This window comes from Schistosoma haematobium, chromosome 4 (genome assembly GCF_000699445.3).
Source record: "Schistosoma haematobium chromosome 4, whole genome shotgun sequence".
Taxonomy (NCBI): Eukaryota; Metazoa; Platyhelminthes; class Trematoda; order Strigeidida; family Schistosomatidae; genus Schistosoma; species Schistosoma haematobium.
Genome location: NC_067199.1, coordinates 41,969,182 through 41,985,005, shown reverse-complemented (window position 1 = coordinate 41,985,005; position 15,824 = coordinate 41,969,182). Strand labels below are relative to the sequence as shown.

General features: G+C 31.8%; 1 protein-coding gene across 2 annotated transcripts in view; it reads right to left on the bottom strand.

Annotated features, from left to right (window-relative positions):
- Positions 1-15,824, bottom strand: part of MS3_00008110 (uncharacterized protein) — a gene marked incomplete at its 5' end in the record, with an annotated part of 110,369 nt that overhangs the window by 30,715 nt on the left and 63,830 nt on the right. Inside the window, 7 exons of one of the 2 annotated variants that reach the window (XM_035733046.2) lie at positions 726-914; positions 3,066-3,086; positions 6,215-6,244; positions 8,942-9,274; positions 11,508-11,690; positions 13,938-14,084; positions 14,864-15,016. In XM_035733046.2, the coding sequence (XP_035589580.1) occupies positions 726-914; positions 3,066-3,086; positions 6,215-6,244; positions 8,942-9,274; positions 11,508-11,690; positions 13,938-14,084; positions 14,864-15,016 (1,056 nt within the window). The remainder of the gene's footprint in view (positions 1-725; positions 915-3,065; positions 3,087-6,214; positions 6,245-8,941; positions 9,275-11,507; positions 11,691-13,937; positions 14,085-14,863; positions 15,017-15,824) is intronic. The other variant, XM_051216457.1, reaches the window with a different exon arrangement.

The following is a 15,824-nucleotide window of genomic DNA, read 5'->3' as shown; positions in this document are numbered from 1 at the left end:
TTTGCGAACTAGCTTGAAACGTACTACACAAACACATTATAAGTGAATTCGTTGGTACTGAATGAAGTCATCTTGAGTTGTAAATTCAAAAATAACAATACACGAATAGGAAAAAATACAGTTGATTCTCCATTTAGCACAATATGTCTCACTAAACCAAACGATCTTTTAGAAGACATTGACTGCTATGTTGGTTGTGAATAGTTATCGTAATTTGACAAAGCAACACTCAAAATGTCTGAATATTATATTCTTATTCGTTTAACACTAGAATGAAATGCCCAGTACGATTCTTCAGTTTAACCAGCAAAGAACATCAAAATATGAAACAATCGTATCGACATCAACCAGCAACCTTTAATGTTGACTTTTAATTTAACAACTGAATATCAAATTGACATACACTACATCATATGTATAACCAATAGCATTATGAGTATAGTTGGTATCTTTCCTGACAGAAAAAAAGCATCATGTGGTCTCAGGAGACTAAAACACATTTAAAACATAATAAAAGCTACTAACACTGGTGTTTCATGTTAGTTTATCTCCTTGATACGCTGTCATAAAGCTGTGAATGTAATTAAAGTGTTCGACTAAGTTTATTAAAATGTGCGGTTAACAATCAAGTTTTCTGTTTATCTTTAAAAATAGCCTAACATTTAAATACTACTAACTTAACCATAAATAGACGTTTGCAATACCTTTCTTAAAGTAATACTCACCACTTGTTTTGAACTGCCTCGTATTTGTAAAACACATGAACTAGTCTCTGAACTTAGATCTTTTGGCGCTAAAGCACGATGCCAGCGTCTGCGTCGAACCATATCAACTTTACGTTCTTTTGTATGGAATTTTGAATCGAAATTGAATGCATACTCCCATGCTTCTGCTGGTTCCGTACTTAAACTTTGCTAGGAAAAAAAAGTTAGTAAAAACAAAAACAAACACTTTTCAATTTACTTGATACCATGGTGATATGTTTACACCAATAAGGTTTTAATGTTGTTGGTTAGTTGTAAAGAGTAAGAATTAATTATTCGTCTATTTTTTTAAAATTATTACTAAAATGATATATACATGTAAACATATAAATTTTTAGGATTGTTAACGTTTGAACTCGATAAACTGACCACTATTTATGATATGATGACAGAAAACATACAGCCTTGTGAGAAGTTATGACTGACTGGCTTTGAGAGGTGACTTTAAAAATTTTTGTGAGGATCCATAACTAATAGAGTACAATAGTATCAAGTGTGAGGAATGTACTCATTGAAAATAGATAGATATAGTTACCCGATTTCGCGAACTGATTGAAGTTAGGCTTGCATATTACTGGATCTCGGTTTATCGACCTAGAAGTCAAACATTCCCAAGCGAGACCAACAGTCCGGAGTTCGATTCCCGGTGACCGGGTATTTGGTGGACTTTGTTGTGGAGTTCCATACTAAATAGAAACGGTTATCTAGTGCTTTCAGGTATTCAATGGTTGTTTGGATATAATAGGTTGGTTATCTCTTTAACATCACAAACGTACATACATTTAGTCATAGGTTAGGAACTGAATTCATTGGAAACACTAAGTTTATTGTCGCTGTAAGTCAAATTTTTCAATTTAATAATGAGTTATTAGCAACATTAAACAGTCAAAGGCACAGAATGCTCTTAAACCTAGATTGAATGGTGATTGAAATTCATTTGTAAACAATACTTTTTAGAAGCGTTCTACTCGAGATCAGAATTTGTACCTTGTTATACCATAGCCATAAATGATTTTGTTTAGTTCAAACATCTCATTCGTATAGTGGGGTAGTGCGGTTTTACATCAACTGGCTGAAGAGTGTAGATATTTATTATTCCTGAGTGGTAACCAGATTGAAACCTATTTCCAAGGTAACTATTCAACTGCCACCAAATATGTAACATCCTGAAAGTTGTAACACAATGTTAATGTACTTAGATTAATGACCCTAATGTCATATGATCTGTGAGAATCTATTATGACTATGAAACATTAGATTATTGCCAAGCTGACTGTGTTCTACTGAATTTGTCTATTAGCTAAATCCAAATTCACTTTTTTTTAGTCTAATACATTCACAATGCTGAAAGAACTTTGATTTGTAAAGTTTTCTTTTAACATCCTAATTTACTCACAATTGAAACAGTCTCTTGTGAGAGTTTTTCAAGAATAAATGGAAGATCATCATTCAGTCAAGTGTATACAACAGACAAACTTCTGTTCATTTTTTAATGATTTCCTTTCAACTTATTGTAAATGTTGTCTAGTAATTGGGATATTCTCTATGGAATTCGAACGTAAGATATTTGAATTAGATAGAAACGTTACTGTACACGACAGGTTTCATACTTTACGTAATAAATCAGTAAGGTAGAGAAAATTGTTGTAACTATTAATCAATGGACAAATAGAGATTGGTTCTTAGCTACTGACCAGTTATAGTATAAATAATTTATTTTATCAACATATATATATGTATGCTGTTCATCTTGCTTACTTAAATGTTTCACTTAGCTACAAGCCATATATAATTCATCTCACTATATTTCAGTACTTCTCATAACTCATACACAGAATTCATTGAAACATTGTTGTACATCAACATATACATATGTAAAAAGATTAAAGTCTTATCGACAGCGCTTAAAACGAATCAGTAACTCAAACAATGATTAACATAACATTATTCTACGTAATTATGTATCGTTAAGAGAATACAACCCATTAGATATATACAAAAGTAAGCAATGATTATACCGTGTATGCACAATTCGTTCAAATAAATTCACCACGTTTAGTAAAAGCAAAACGAATTTGGACGGACGTTACAGCCATGTTTATTTGGATTAGTAAAAATATGCATAACAGTGATGTTATAAGATATATATGTATATATGGGTTAGGGTAGATTATAAATACTGTATATGTAATCATACATGAAGTTAGAATAAACTATTATATATATATATATAAGGAAACTAATTTGAACATGAATTCGTATTAGTTATCATTTTGTAATCTACTTGGTTGTGGAACTTACTAATAATGATAAACGAGATTGCTGAACAGAAATTTAAATAAACGTGTGAACCAACTCGATTTAATCAAACAGTAATCAATATTTACAGTCACACAAAAACGAGCTACAGAAATATGATGAGTAGAATAAGCGATGTACACACACATACGTTCATATAAAAAAACAGTCAGGATTGATTAGTGAATAATTAACAAGGTCAAAAGGCGACTCAAGAAGAATGGATAAATTGGCCTGTCTAGAAGCTAGAATAAGCTGTGTAGGCTTAACACAGTAATCGGCACTACATAGCCCCTTTGTAGAAATAGCACATTTATTATTTTTAAAATGTCTGTTTTCGAAAATTACACTGAAGTGCTATATGGTTAACGTTAAAGATTAGGGAAATAAATCGTACTATACCTGATAAATTACAGTATCACGTGAGGAGTGAGTGTATTGTACGAAAGTGTTTACTTATGTAAAAATGTATATGAATACCGTCAACATGCGGATAAAAATAGAAATGTTAGCATGCAATTATGGGAAAGTTAATAAGCGTATAAAAATTAACATGTATTTATGTCATAACATATTCATAAAAGCGATTCGAAATACGGTGAAAACAGTAATAAATAGTTTATGAGTATGACAGAGGAACAACTTGTGATAATAAGTGGGGTAGAATATAACAAGAATTGATCTGTGGTGACGACTGAATATAAGGATAAAGAATACTGAAATGCGAACATGTTCTAATAAGCCGCACTTCAGTAAATAGCATCGATTAGCGATAAGTGGTTTTGCATTTACATACAAGGAGTTTCTGTTTGTATCATAAAGCCAATCAAGTCGTGAAATGATAACTTTATCGATAGGTGATATTCACTGCTGTACTGCGATTGACAATAATAATAAAATGCAAAGTCAGTGTACGTTGTCGTTTGCGTTATGACAGATGCATCGAGTTATTGTTAAATATGTATTAGTAGAGGAACAGGATAGCGACTAGGAGATGTGATAAGCGGAGCCGTATTCCTTTTCGATCGTGAAGTCTAGCGTGGATTATGTTGTTTAAGGGATATTCGTTTGTTACCAAACCGTACTAAGGCATGATAAAAAATACCAATACATATTATCGATGTCAACGAGTGAGACTGACTTGTTTGCGATGAACAAGAGTGTATCCTTTTTGTTGTGATATGTAGTATGGCTGGAATAGAATATTAATTGCAGTAATTGAATAATGTTTATGGGTAATGAATGATGCAGCATGTGGGCAAATAGATACGATGAATGTAATCTTTACTAATCAGCTAGTAGAGTAAGAGAAATCCACAGACATAGTAGGAGGTAATATTGAAACAAAAGGTGTATGGTATAATAACATAAAAAAATGACCTCGAATAAGCGAATGAGTGTAATAATAGGGCAAAAATGACATGGAAATAAGATGGGACGAACTCACTTAAAGGCAGGAAAATTTTACGTTATTGAATAGTAAAAATACAGCCCAGTGAGTTTCGAATGTCATAACGTGAGTGGAATGTTCTTAAAATTAGAATATGATGATTGAGTGATGCAATTGCGTAAATGTCATGAATTAATGTAAACACGAGCAGCAATAATAATTCCATGTTAGGTGATAATATGACATACAGATGATAATACAGATAAGATAGTTTCTAGTTTTATAAATATGATATTGAGATAAGCTGAGATTGAATTTTGATAAGCACAATGATTAGAGGCTGTGATAAATCGTCATCGAATTTTTTCCAGATAATAAGCTATTTATTACACGAGAAAATAGTTAAAGTTCATCTAAAAGACCGATCACACCAGGTTACATGAAAGCGTTTAAGAGTTAGTCAACAAGTAAATAAAGTGATTGAACCAAGGAATATCATCTGATATTCTCTAATAGATTTAAAGAATTTCCCTCTTCAGACTGATTATGTGGAAATAATAACTTTCGATAAACAAATTAATTTTCCTAAAACTATAAATTAGGCTAACTACTTTGCAGATGCATTTTCCTTGTGCTTAGAACATATAGTTGACTCAAATTAGTTGGTATTTTTAGGATTTATTCAACTATACAAATTGAATTTCATGTAAGTAATTCTAAACGATATTATTAGGTCTTAGCTTATACTGGTTTTCTGACCGCCATCCCTCTTTAACAGTTTGTAAACTATTCGCTGTTGACTTCAGTTAATGACCAACAATCAAAGAAAACAGTATCAGCTGATAACCTATAGATCATTTATATGTTTATGGATGTCGGTGTTTAGTTTCATCCTCCTCCTCATCATCATCATTATCAATAATAGTAAATAATTGAGATACTATGTTCACACCGAATACCTATTATATATTCTTGTTTAATGTTTAGAAGTAAAAAACTGTATTGAATTTGTCATCGACTGGATCTACTTTCAATAAGCTTTACACTTTATACTCCATAGTGAACAATGATGGATAGTGATCCATGTATTTTAATTTAGAAATAATTATATCTATACGAAATAGTCTCTTATATTATAAAATGAATATTCAATGCTCACTAGCATAATTGTTAAATCTTCTTTAAAGTTGAAATATGTTGATTAATTAAATGCTAACTGTATTATGAAATTTATTACCTTAACTACTGACAATCATTTGTGGAATTTTTGAAAAAAAATTTTTAAACAAGTTGAAAACAATGGTGAAAATGATAAAACAAAAAGAATTTTGGTTAAAATCATTATACCGATGATCAACTTGAAATGACAGAGTATCCTAGAGTAAATATTTAGAAAAAAAAGAAGAGGCCAGCAGTCCAAAACCTGTTAGATAAAAACTTGAAACTGAATAATTTGAAGTTTTGTAGTTTACTAACATCTAACATCTAAATTTTGCAAACATGAATTCAATACATTCTCATCATATAACACACATCAAGAAACAGTTTAGGGGAAATATAAAGAGTATAACGAAATAAACATTTTAAAGCATGTTGTACACTGAAATATGTTAGACATTACATATATATATATATTCCACTACACTGATATAAGCAAGTACAAGGGCATATACATGTATAAATAACGATTCACCCCTATATGAGATATTACACAGTCATGCATACGCATATGCCACATACACAAACAGACACAAAACCTTACTTGATCATGTGCTATCACTTGTCTTAGTACCTATATTCAAGAGATTTAGTAAGTAAATACAAATCATATTGATGATTCATGGAAAAACTTCACGGTGAAGATCAATTCATAAGTAATTAGCTGCTTCTTAGAGAGATTTTTTACTGTTAGGACAAAGATCAGAATTGAGTCTCATAATATTTCATTAGAGATTGACCAATGGATCCATCGATTAAACATCCTTCACAGTAAGCTGAGACAGTAACTAATCGAAAAAAATCATCAGATGAAAATCATGCTGTTCCATAAATTATTTCACGGTAATAATCTGAGCCATTCATTGAATTATAATTAAATGGGTTAGTAATATAAGTGACGGTGAAACTTTAAAGAGACAGATTGAATCCAGTAAGAGGTCGCTGGTGAGCAATTTTTATGAGTCTCAGGTACGGATAAAACTGTTGTCTTTGATTTTCGCCAGTTATGTAGATAATTCATGACTTAAATGTAGACCACCTTTAAATTAATGATCTTTATGATTTAATAGTTTCATGGACGAACATTTTACGGATTGGGAGTATTAATAAGATTGAGTGAACAATGGATGTCTGTTCCGCTCTAGCAAGAGATTCGTCAACAGTGTTCATCCACAAAACTGCCAGGGTTTGAACCTAACACCTTCAGGTCTCACTATTAAACAATTGTTTAGCATCCAGTGGTGTACATTTATAACTTCAGAAACTTCGCTAATTACCCATTTCTTAGATTCTCAGGTATGGTTATCACATCATTAGTTCCATTTGTATCATTAAATCTTATATACAAACTAACTAGAAACGGAATGCGGTAACACATGATTCTTGATTAAAGAGTTGTATTCATGGAATTTATTTTTCATAGTCGAACATCCGTTTATAACAAAAGCATCGAAACGGGAAAAAGCAATGTTTATTAATGAATTCCGAAACATAAGACTGAACAATATTAGGTAAACAAGATAATGTCATAAACAGTAAAATAAGTGATTGCATCATCATACATTATAATTTAGAAAAAAATTAATTTTTAGTCATTTAATACCAATTTCATAACCTAACTTCCTCGTCAATTACTTCATTTGATTAGATTTTACGTATATAAAAAGGCATCAACCCTAGCCACATTGTCTGACTTTGGCCTTCACATTTTCTTTTAGAATTACAAGTCTAAATTCAGAAATAGTGTAAGCATTTAATCATTGTTTCTAATCCAGTTTATCGGTTGTCACTTGAAACTGTCTACCATAAGGTATTGAAATGGGAAGAATTCATTTTTAAGTACTGAAAATCTTACTTGTTATTGCTTAAAACTACCACAGAGAATTAAGGATACGAGATCCTGAAGTATTTAAATACGTATCTATGGAATACTCAATGTATTTACCAATATTGTGGCATTTTCTGGCAGGAAAATAGCCGTCCATCTCAGTCAACTATTACATATATATATGTATATGTATAATCATCCGTCAAGAAATTTTGGATGATAGAATACATTCTATATCATTTGGATTTCCCTCTTATTCAACTGTGTATTGATCTTATTAAATCTGTTGTTATTTAGCATCATGATTATCATTTTCCATTTTGATACTATTCGGTTTTCAAGGTCGTTAATTCGTTTTTTTGAGTTATCACACGTTTACTCTATTGATTGTTTCACTCTTTTAATTGTTCGTGTGATATAATTTCAATCTGTACTGTCCTTGCTAAATGCATTGTAGTTAATGCTAGGAGACCTGACTAATTCCTACGTAAAGTCTTCAGAGGTTAAGAAAGTGCTCAAAAAATTCCGATCAATCTGGGTTCCATAAACTTTGTGTGTTTCTCAGTTAAGCTATAGCCGAGATTTTTTAAAGATTCTTTCAAGAGGATCCTCAAATCTGAAGGTCATGTGGTCTTATAAAGTTCCGGTTTTTTCGCTCATGATCTTGTATGTGAAATTCCTCTCAAAGCACAAGTCCTCTGTTTTACGTCCAAAGTTGAAGAGCAAAAGAAGAGTTTAGGAAATCAATACTTAAGAGTTTGACTACAAGATATAACGGGGACAATAAAGTTTCAACTTTTTCTTTTAACTCTAACCAGTTTTCTGTCGACATTACAAAATCTATGACTTATCAGTTTGAATATCAGGTTTGTTCACTTAATACAGAGGGGTCAACTAAAATGTAAAGTTCTTTTCAGAAATGAAGTGGAATTGCTACAAACTTTCGAAAAATGATACAAACTATTGAAGTGAAAAGAGTAGTAGACATTATTTAGTTTAGATATTATATATTGATCTCGTACGTTTAAGGGTCATATATGCTTGTTTTTTTAAAGTTGTTGATCAATATGTAAAGTGGAGATCATCATAAAATTCCCAGATCTATCGAACATCATCATTATTATTATTACTATTATTGCTAATTAGAGGCTTTCGTTTAAAAATATCATTGAAATTAAGAATCTTTGAAGATGATACTTAAAGATTTCACACTAAGTACGTTGGATTGGGATTAGAAGCGTCCAAAATATTGAATAAAATAAAATTGGTTAATATTAAGAAGACAGGGTCTCTGATCAGTGAACGGTTGATGATATTTAGAGATGAATTCTGAAGAAACATAATCTTTCGTGTCAAAACATGCTTATCATCTTTTTACGGCTTTTTAACATGAATGCACAGAAACGACGCTATTATCAAACAAAACATTAGTAATGTACTCACTTCTTGTTTAACAGGTACACCAACATCACCAAGTATCCGTGACCGTATTAGTCGTCGCCTACGAAACATATGATAAAGTTTTTCAGCTGCAACATAACCACCTGTAGATGCTTCTACGGTATACTCAAAACCGTCTTCATCACATGGACGATTGTAATCAATTTTCCAATCATCAGCCCATGTCCAGCCACTTGGTAGTTCAACTGTTTTTGGTTCACCTTTCACTTCTCCTTGTGCATCAGTATATGCAGGTTCAGCAACTTTCCATGGACTTGTTGGGGTACGAAATTCATTATAGAATAATTCTTCAACAAAACTTGTTTTTCCTGCATCCTTAATCAAATATAAGAAATAGATAAAATAATAGTTACTGTCAATGGGGAATGATTAACGCGAATTAAATTCGTACATAATAAATGACTAATAATACCGTTAGCGAAAACCATCAATATTCTCATTACATTAAATGCTCAATGTATGGAATGTGGTATGGTTAAAAATTCAAATAATTTCGTTGTTTATTATTTTGTAATTTCCATTAGTTAGTCAATTCATAAAATGAACTCATATGATTGGTGTTCTATAGAATGAAACGACTTATATTGGCAGAAATTTAAACAAAGTTTTATTAATGAAATGTTTAATGTTGTTAATATTAAGTTAGTTGTTATCCAGTGGTTGATGATGTGTAAATGCTACTTATCGAAGCATGTTTAGTTACAGAAATTATAAGAAAATTGATTAGTTGTCCAAAGCATAATTCCTTGATTGAATTAATGGTTTTTTTGATTGAGATTATGAACCGACTGATGTTAGACGATCATTGAGAACCTGGGAACACTGGACGGTCGTTGCGTCCTATTATGGGATCCCTCAGCAATGCGCACCCACGGTCCCGCCCCCCGCGTTATTCGAACCCAGGACCTCCAGCCTCTCGCGCAAACGCCTAACCCCTAGACCAATGAACCAGCCGGCACCTAAATCTGATGGCGAAACTGAGTGACTATCTTCCATTGTACTGAGGTAGATACCTGTCTCTACCTGACACGGATTAGCTCTTTCGATTAGTAAATTGGTTTGTTGAGCAATCTAATGTAAACCTTTAATTTGTTTGCATATACTATGGAGCTTGAAACGAATCCTTCATCAACTGACTCGTTTATTTATTGTTAATTAGTAAGGAGATCAGGTTTAAGTGTTGTTGAATTGAATAAATTTCTTTATATTTAAAAATTATCACCAGTTTTTTATGATATGAAGATATCTGGTTCTAATATATTCACAAAAAGGCTGTAAAGAACCTCATAAAATGACAAATGTACCTTCTACCTTTCATACATATTAACAATAATGCAAAAGATATCATCAATACAACTAAAAATGTGACCAGTTTGCATGATTTGTATGAATTTCACTTCTGAACTAAACCGATTACAATATTAAGTTAATTATGCAACATTCGTATTAAATAACACGGTACCATACAACTCCCGGTTTAATCAATATGCAATAATATTTGAAAGCTTATTTATTTAACAGAAAAGTTTATTCATTCACATCACGAGTTAGATATTCAAGTAATAAAATGATATTAAGGATGGTTCATTTCCTCAAAATACATTTTAATCTCTTTAAAATGGAGTTAATAATTAAATGTATTGACAGTTGAATGAGGTTACTGGAATGAGTTCTGTTTAATTTCATTTACAAATTCATTTACAGAAATTCCGTCTTCAAATTCGTATGCGATTAAAAAAGTTTACAGGTTGTCAGTATGTTCTTTGACCTGACGAAAGAATAACACAATACTTCATTACTCACAATAGTACCATGACATGTAAACCTACTTCGTTTTTTTACATACATACATACACACACACGCGAAATACGACTGTCTACAAAACATAGTTCTTCAACTTGACACTTCTCCCACTTGCAAGAAATAGTTTAATACTAAATATTGATACTTAGCGTGAGAAAACCGTTCAGGTTAGAATCAAGAACAGTACAAGCGTAAGCTTCAATAATCTGTAAAATCACTTTTAAATTTGTTCATAGTAAATCTTAAAAATATATATATCTAAGTAGTCTCAAAATAAAACACTACGAAATAACTCTTACGTCACTCATAAGTTTTTAAACTGTTATATTCTATTGTCCGATTTAGTTTAAATGTTTGATTACCAAACGCCTGACCAGATCACTGTGTGGATAAAGAAATCTTGAACTCCCTAGGTATCCATACCGGGAAGAAGAAGATACAAATGTACACATCTCTATCGTACATATATATTCCTAAATTGACCCAAACACACAGATGTAGATGACGAGATTGATCAGAGGAGTAGACCGCTCATACACATACAACAGTTCACATACACTAGTATATTTTAATCACAATGAGAAATTGAAAAAGCATAAGATCCATCTCGTATTTAGTGGCTTATCATGAACAGAGATCTTTTAGTTAGAATAAGTGAAAATATACCTTTTTTATTGATTTTAAGTGAATGATTCGAAATGACTTCTAAAATTTTGTGTTGTAAAAAAGAAATTTGATGCTCACCTTTTTATAAAGCAACGATAACTCTGGACTAACATACCAATCACCAACCCATTCCCAACCTGTTGGTAATTGAATAGAATCCTTGGGTAATTCAATTCGGCCAGTATTATCAGACCATGATGGACGTGTTAACGGTGGTCGTTTAGTCACCCAATTACCAACAATTGATGCTTGATTTTCATACTAAATATTAAAGAATATTGAGTAAACGCAGAAACATTTCATAGATATTTTGTTCAACACTTCTGGTGAAAACAAATATTCTTTAGTCACCAACAGTATACATTAGATCGATTGACTTTAAAACACAATAATTTCTATTATCACAAACAGTTACTTCAGTTCTATAAGTGTACCAGATGACTAAGCTCGCTTAAGATCATAACTGTGGTTATCTAAAGAGACTGATGGAATTTGGTCTGAATTCATCTCGATTCATTGCTAATGGAGAGTCTGACCTTGAACAAATATGACCAGGATGTTCAATGGCTAAATCGTTTCTATCTAGTGAGTAAGTACTGATAATTGATGTTAGCTATCATTAGTTGCGTTTATCAACAGACAGTTTAATAAATGTTAATGATTTACGCTAATGATCTTGATAGGATGATATGAATAGGGCGGCCTGCTTGAGCATCTGGGCTACCTGTTCCTGCCATCTAGATATTTCAACAAGTTATCTATTGTTGTTTGTTTTAATATATCATTATGTTTATTAATCGCATAACCTATTCTGCTGCGTTTCTGAAAAGTGTACAACCTTTCGTTGTCAAAGTTACAGAAAACTCAATAAGAGACAATATGGTTGCTGGCAATGTACAACGAAAAGAATGTACATTATTCAGTTGTTCATTCACTGAAGTGCTAACATCTAACTGATGATTCCTCAATATTTATCGCCAGGACCGACCAAGAAGAAAGAAGCGGAAACTTGTTGAAATACTTTGCGCTGAGAATTCTATATTGTACCAAAATTATAATATTGAATAAAGCTAATAATAATAATAATAATGATAATAATAATAATAATGACTAAACCGTATTAGTGTTTGATGCTTAACATTTTATATACAAAGCATTATGATTAGAGGTGATGAGCAGAAAGTCCTATATCTCTGCTGAATACTAGCTAGTCTTTGTTATCGTAGAGTACCTCGAATTCTAAGAGATACACTGCTTTAGACGAATTTGAAATCAATGCATGTGGTGTTGCAATCAAGCTATTATTACTTAGCTAATCGTCTGCAACTAACAACCATTCAATGGCGAGTGACCAATAAAATATTGTCTAATCCTTAATACTAATATAAGTTAGGTCAACCAGGATGTCGCGTAATTCAGATTAGTGATAAATCCTGCAGGAAAAGTGTACACAAAAATTAATTATTTAGTTATTTTGAATAACCCAATAACCACTTGTTCATCCTCTCTAGCATTTTGTATCATTTGTAGGTTTAACGACATAATAATGGAGGTCAACCGTATACAAAGTGATACAAGTATCACCAATTACGTTGAATAATCATAATGTAATATCTCAAATTAACTGACAGTCGAAATGGGGACCATTAAATTCCAACCTAATGGTTGAAAAAACATTGGATCCTTTCGAACCAGGGGTTACAATATGGGACAAGATATTCATTTAGCCCTCATGTGTTTCTCAGCAGATGATGCACGTCGAGGATAAAAACTGTTTTCAAATTGAGCTAATCTTCACATCATATCCATATGTTCAAGATAACCGAATGCTATTTGTACAAGGACAACATAACAACTTATATTGTTAACTTGTTTTCATACTAATCGTTAAAGTTAAGGATAGTAGTTGATTGATCGATATTCTCAAATATTGCTGTCCATTTTTATCTTATAATCAAACAGTTTTCCGAGAGTTTTTAACATGGTAATGTTTGCTAATAATAAGCTAAATTTGTTTCTTTGTAAACGGTCTGATTTCCGTTTTAATGACATTCAATCTATTCACAAAAAGGGATGTGATTCTGAAGGTAATGTGGTGTGTTTTCTTGTTTGATCAAGTATGTTAAAGATTGTCATGTACTGATTTTATCAAAATTATTAAGGAAATAGCATTTCGAATAACGATGTTAGAGAAACAGACTGTATAGTAATTAGTTGGTGACTGATGACCTATTGGTACCCTATCGATGACCTTGAATTAAATAATTAAATGGACAAACACATATCTGTAAATTATATATTAATGTCTGACGGCATAATTTATGGAATCATGATGCTCTGTGTCTAAATTTGTGTCATCTCAGTTTTTCCCATTTTTACTGACTTGATTTGACAAGTATATTGTTATCATGTGACACAGACTCATATTATAGCTAATTTATGGTGATTCTCAAACAAATAAGTGAACCATTAGTAATAAAGTTGAACAGGCGAATATAATTAACATACCGTTTCTGCAACAACTTGGAGTTTTGCCTCAGTATGCGATTCTGTCCATGCAGTACGGTCCTTTTCTAAACCAAACCATACAACAACACGTAACTGAGCCGGAATTTTCCATTCTGGCTTGTTTTCATCTTTCAATAAGGTGGGTTTCTGTAGACAATTATATGCAGCAATATATGAAAGTAAACATATACAAAACTGTTTGATATGAGCAAGTTTATTTTTGATCTCCATAGGTAAGTTATTTATAATCATGGTGGGGCAAAAAAGTCTTCACAGTCCTAATACACTAACCTTTTGATGAAAAATCAGGGAATTGTTCCGTGGATATTCTTCTCTTAACTTTTAATTACTAAAAAGCACTGTGTCAGTCAATTCAGTTTTGAGAGTTATCACTTTATCAAGTCAACAGACGACCGCAGTAATCATAAGTAAAACGCACTTTTTCGTCCGTTATAACAGTATTAAATAATTCTCTTTGTAAAAACGTAGTTTTGTTGTACGTTAAAGTAGTGTATGTTGTGAAAACACAAAACTTTATTGTTAATTAAATCAGTGAAATAATAATAATGTCCTCATTAGTGACTAAACCTGAAGCAAAATTACCGATGTTCAAGGTAGAATTTGTAGATAAGAGTTCACTCATATGGGGAATGAAATAGTCATCACAAAAGGCCCTGAATGATGACCATGATATGAAGGTAACATAGTTTGTTTCAAACCAGAGTGTACTGGATTCAGTACCTGGAAGTACAGTAGGTGAACTAAACGAAGGTGTTTTAAAATAGAATGACCGAGCTGTCCAGTACTTTGTTTCTCAATAGTTTGTCTATTAAAGTAAGCTTTTGATGAAAAACATCTGTCACATTGAACTAGTTTTTCATGATCTCCTCAACTGAATAAAAAAACATAATTCAAAGAGAACATACTTTTAAATTGATTGTTTGTGCTGTACCACATTTTAATCCCCGGTAATCTTCATTGTCATGGTATAACACTTCATGAGCTGGTATTCTGTGATAAGCGGTACGCTTACCACCGCTTAACATCCATATTATAATATCTGGTATACTCATTTGTGGCTGTGTATAAAGTCAAAAAGATAGACATATAAATACATCTGTACTATTTAAGTATTTTTAAATACTTATCTGTATTAATACTCAATATTAATATACATGTATAGACGTTATAAAAAGACATTAGTTTAGACAGTGACAAAAGATTTCTTTTTATCTATGAATCACTTTTTACTGCTGAGAAGATGAATGACAAACAGACATTTTAGTGTAAGGTCTGTTATAAATAATGTTCGAACCAAGTGACCGAAGAAAATACAACCTGGAGACCTTCTACTTTAACTTCAAATTCACTGAAGTAGTAAATCATAATGTCTAACAAATAGGGTTCCAACCTGTGTTCCCAGTTCGAATACGAGCGACAGAGAATATTTCGTAATATCAAAAAACATAAACTATAATAACTAAGTTTAATGTTCACACTCTTAGCTAAGTTGACAGACGTTTTAGAAAGTTCTAATAAACCACACACTAATAGCGATCCTTGTAAAAGTGTAATATTAACAACTTGGTACTTTAATCAATAATATCAGTAAAGAACGGTTCAAGCTACAAGTGCATTCTTAAAAAAATGGATTTTGACTCATAAAACCTGTTTAACACCAACTACCGTAAACGTGATGGAGCAACACCAACCGAAGAATCATTGTGTATCTGTAACTACTGTGTCACTATTTAAATCTTATTCCATACTTATTACAATTATGAACTGTGTACATATAATGCACAATTAAATCTAGTGTGTTTAAGTTTTAGAGAGAGTATTGTATCATTTCGAGATGGTGGAGAAGATTTGTAGCTCAGGTGGATG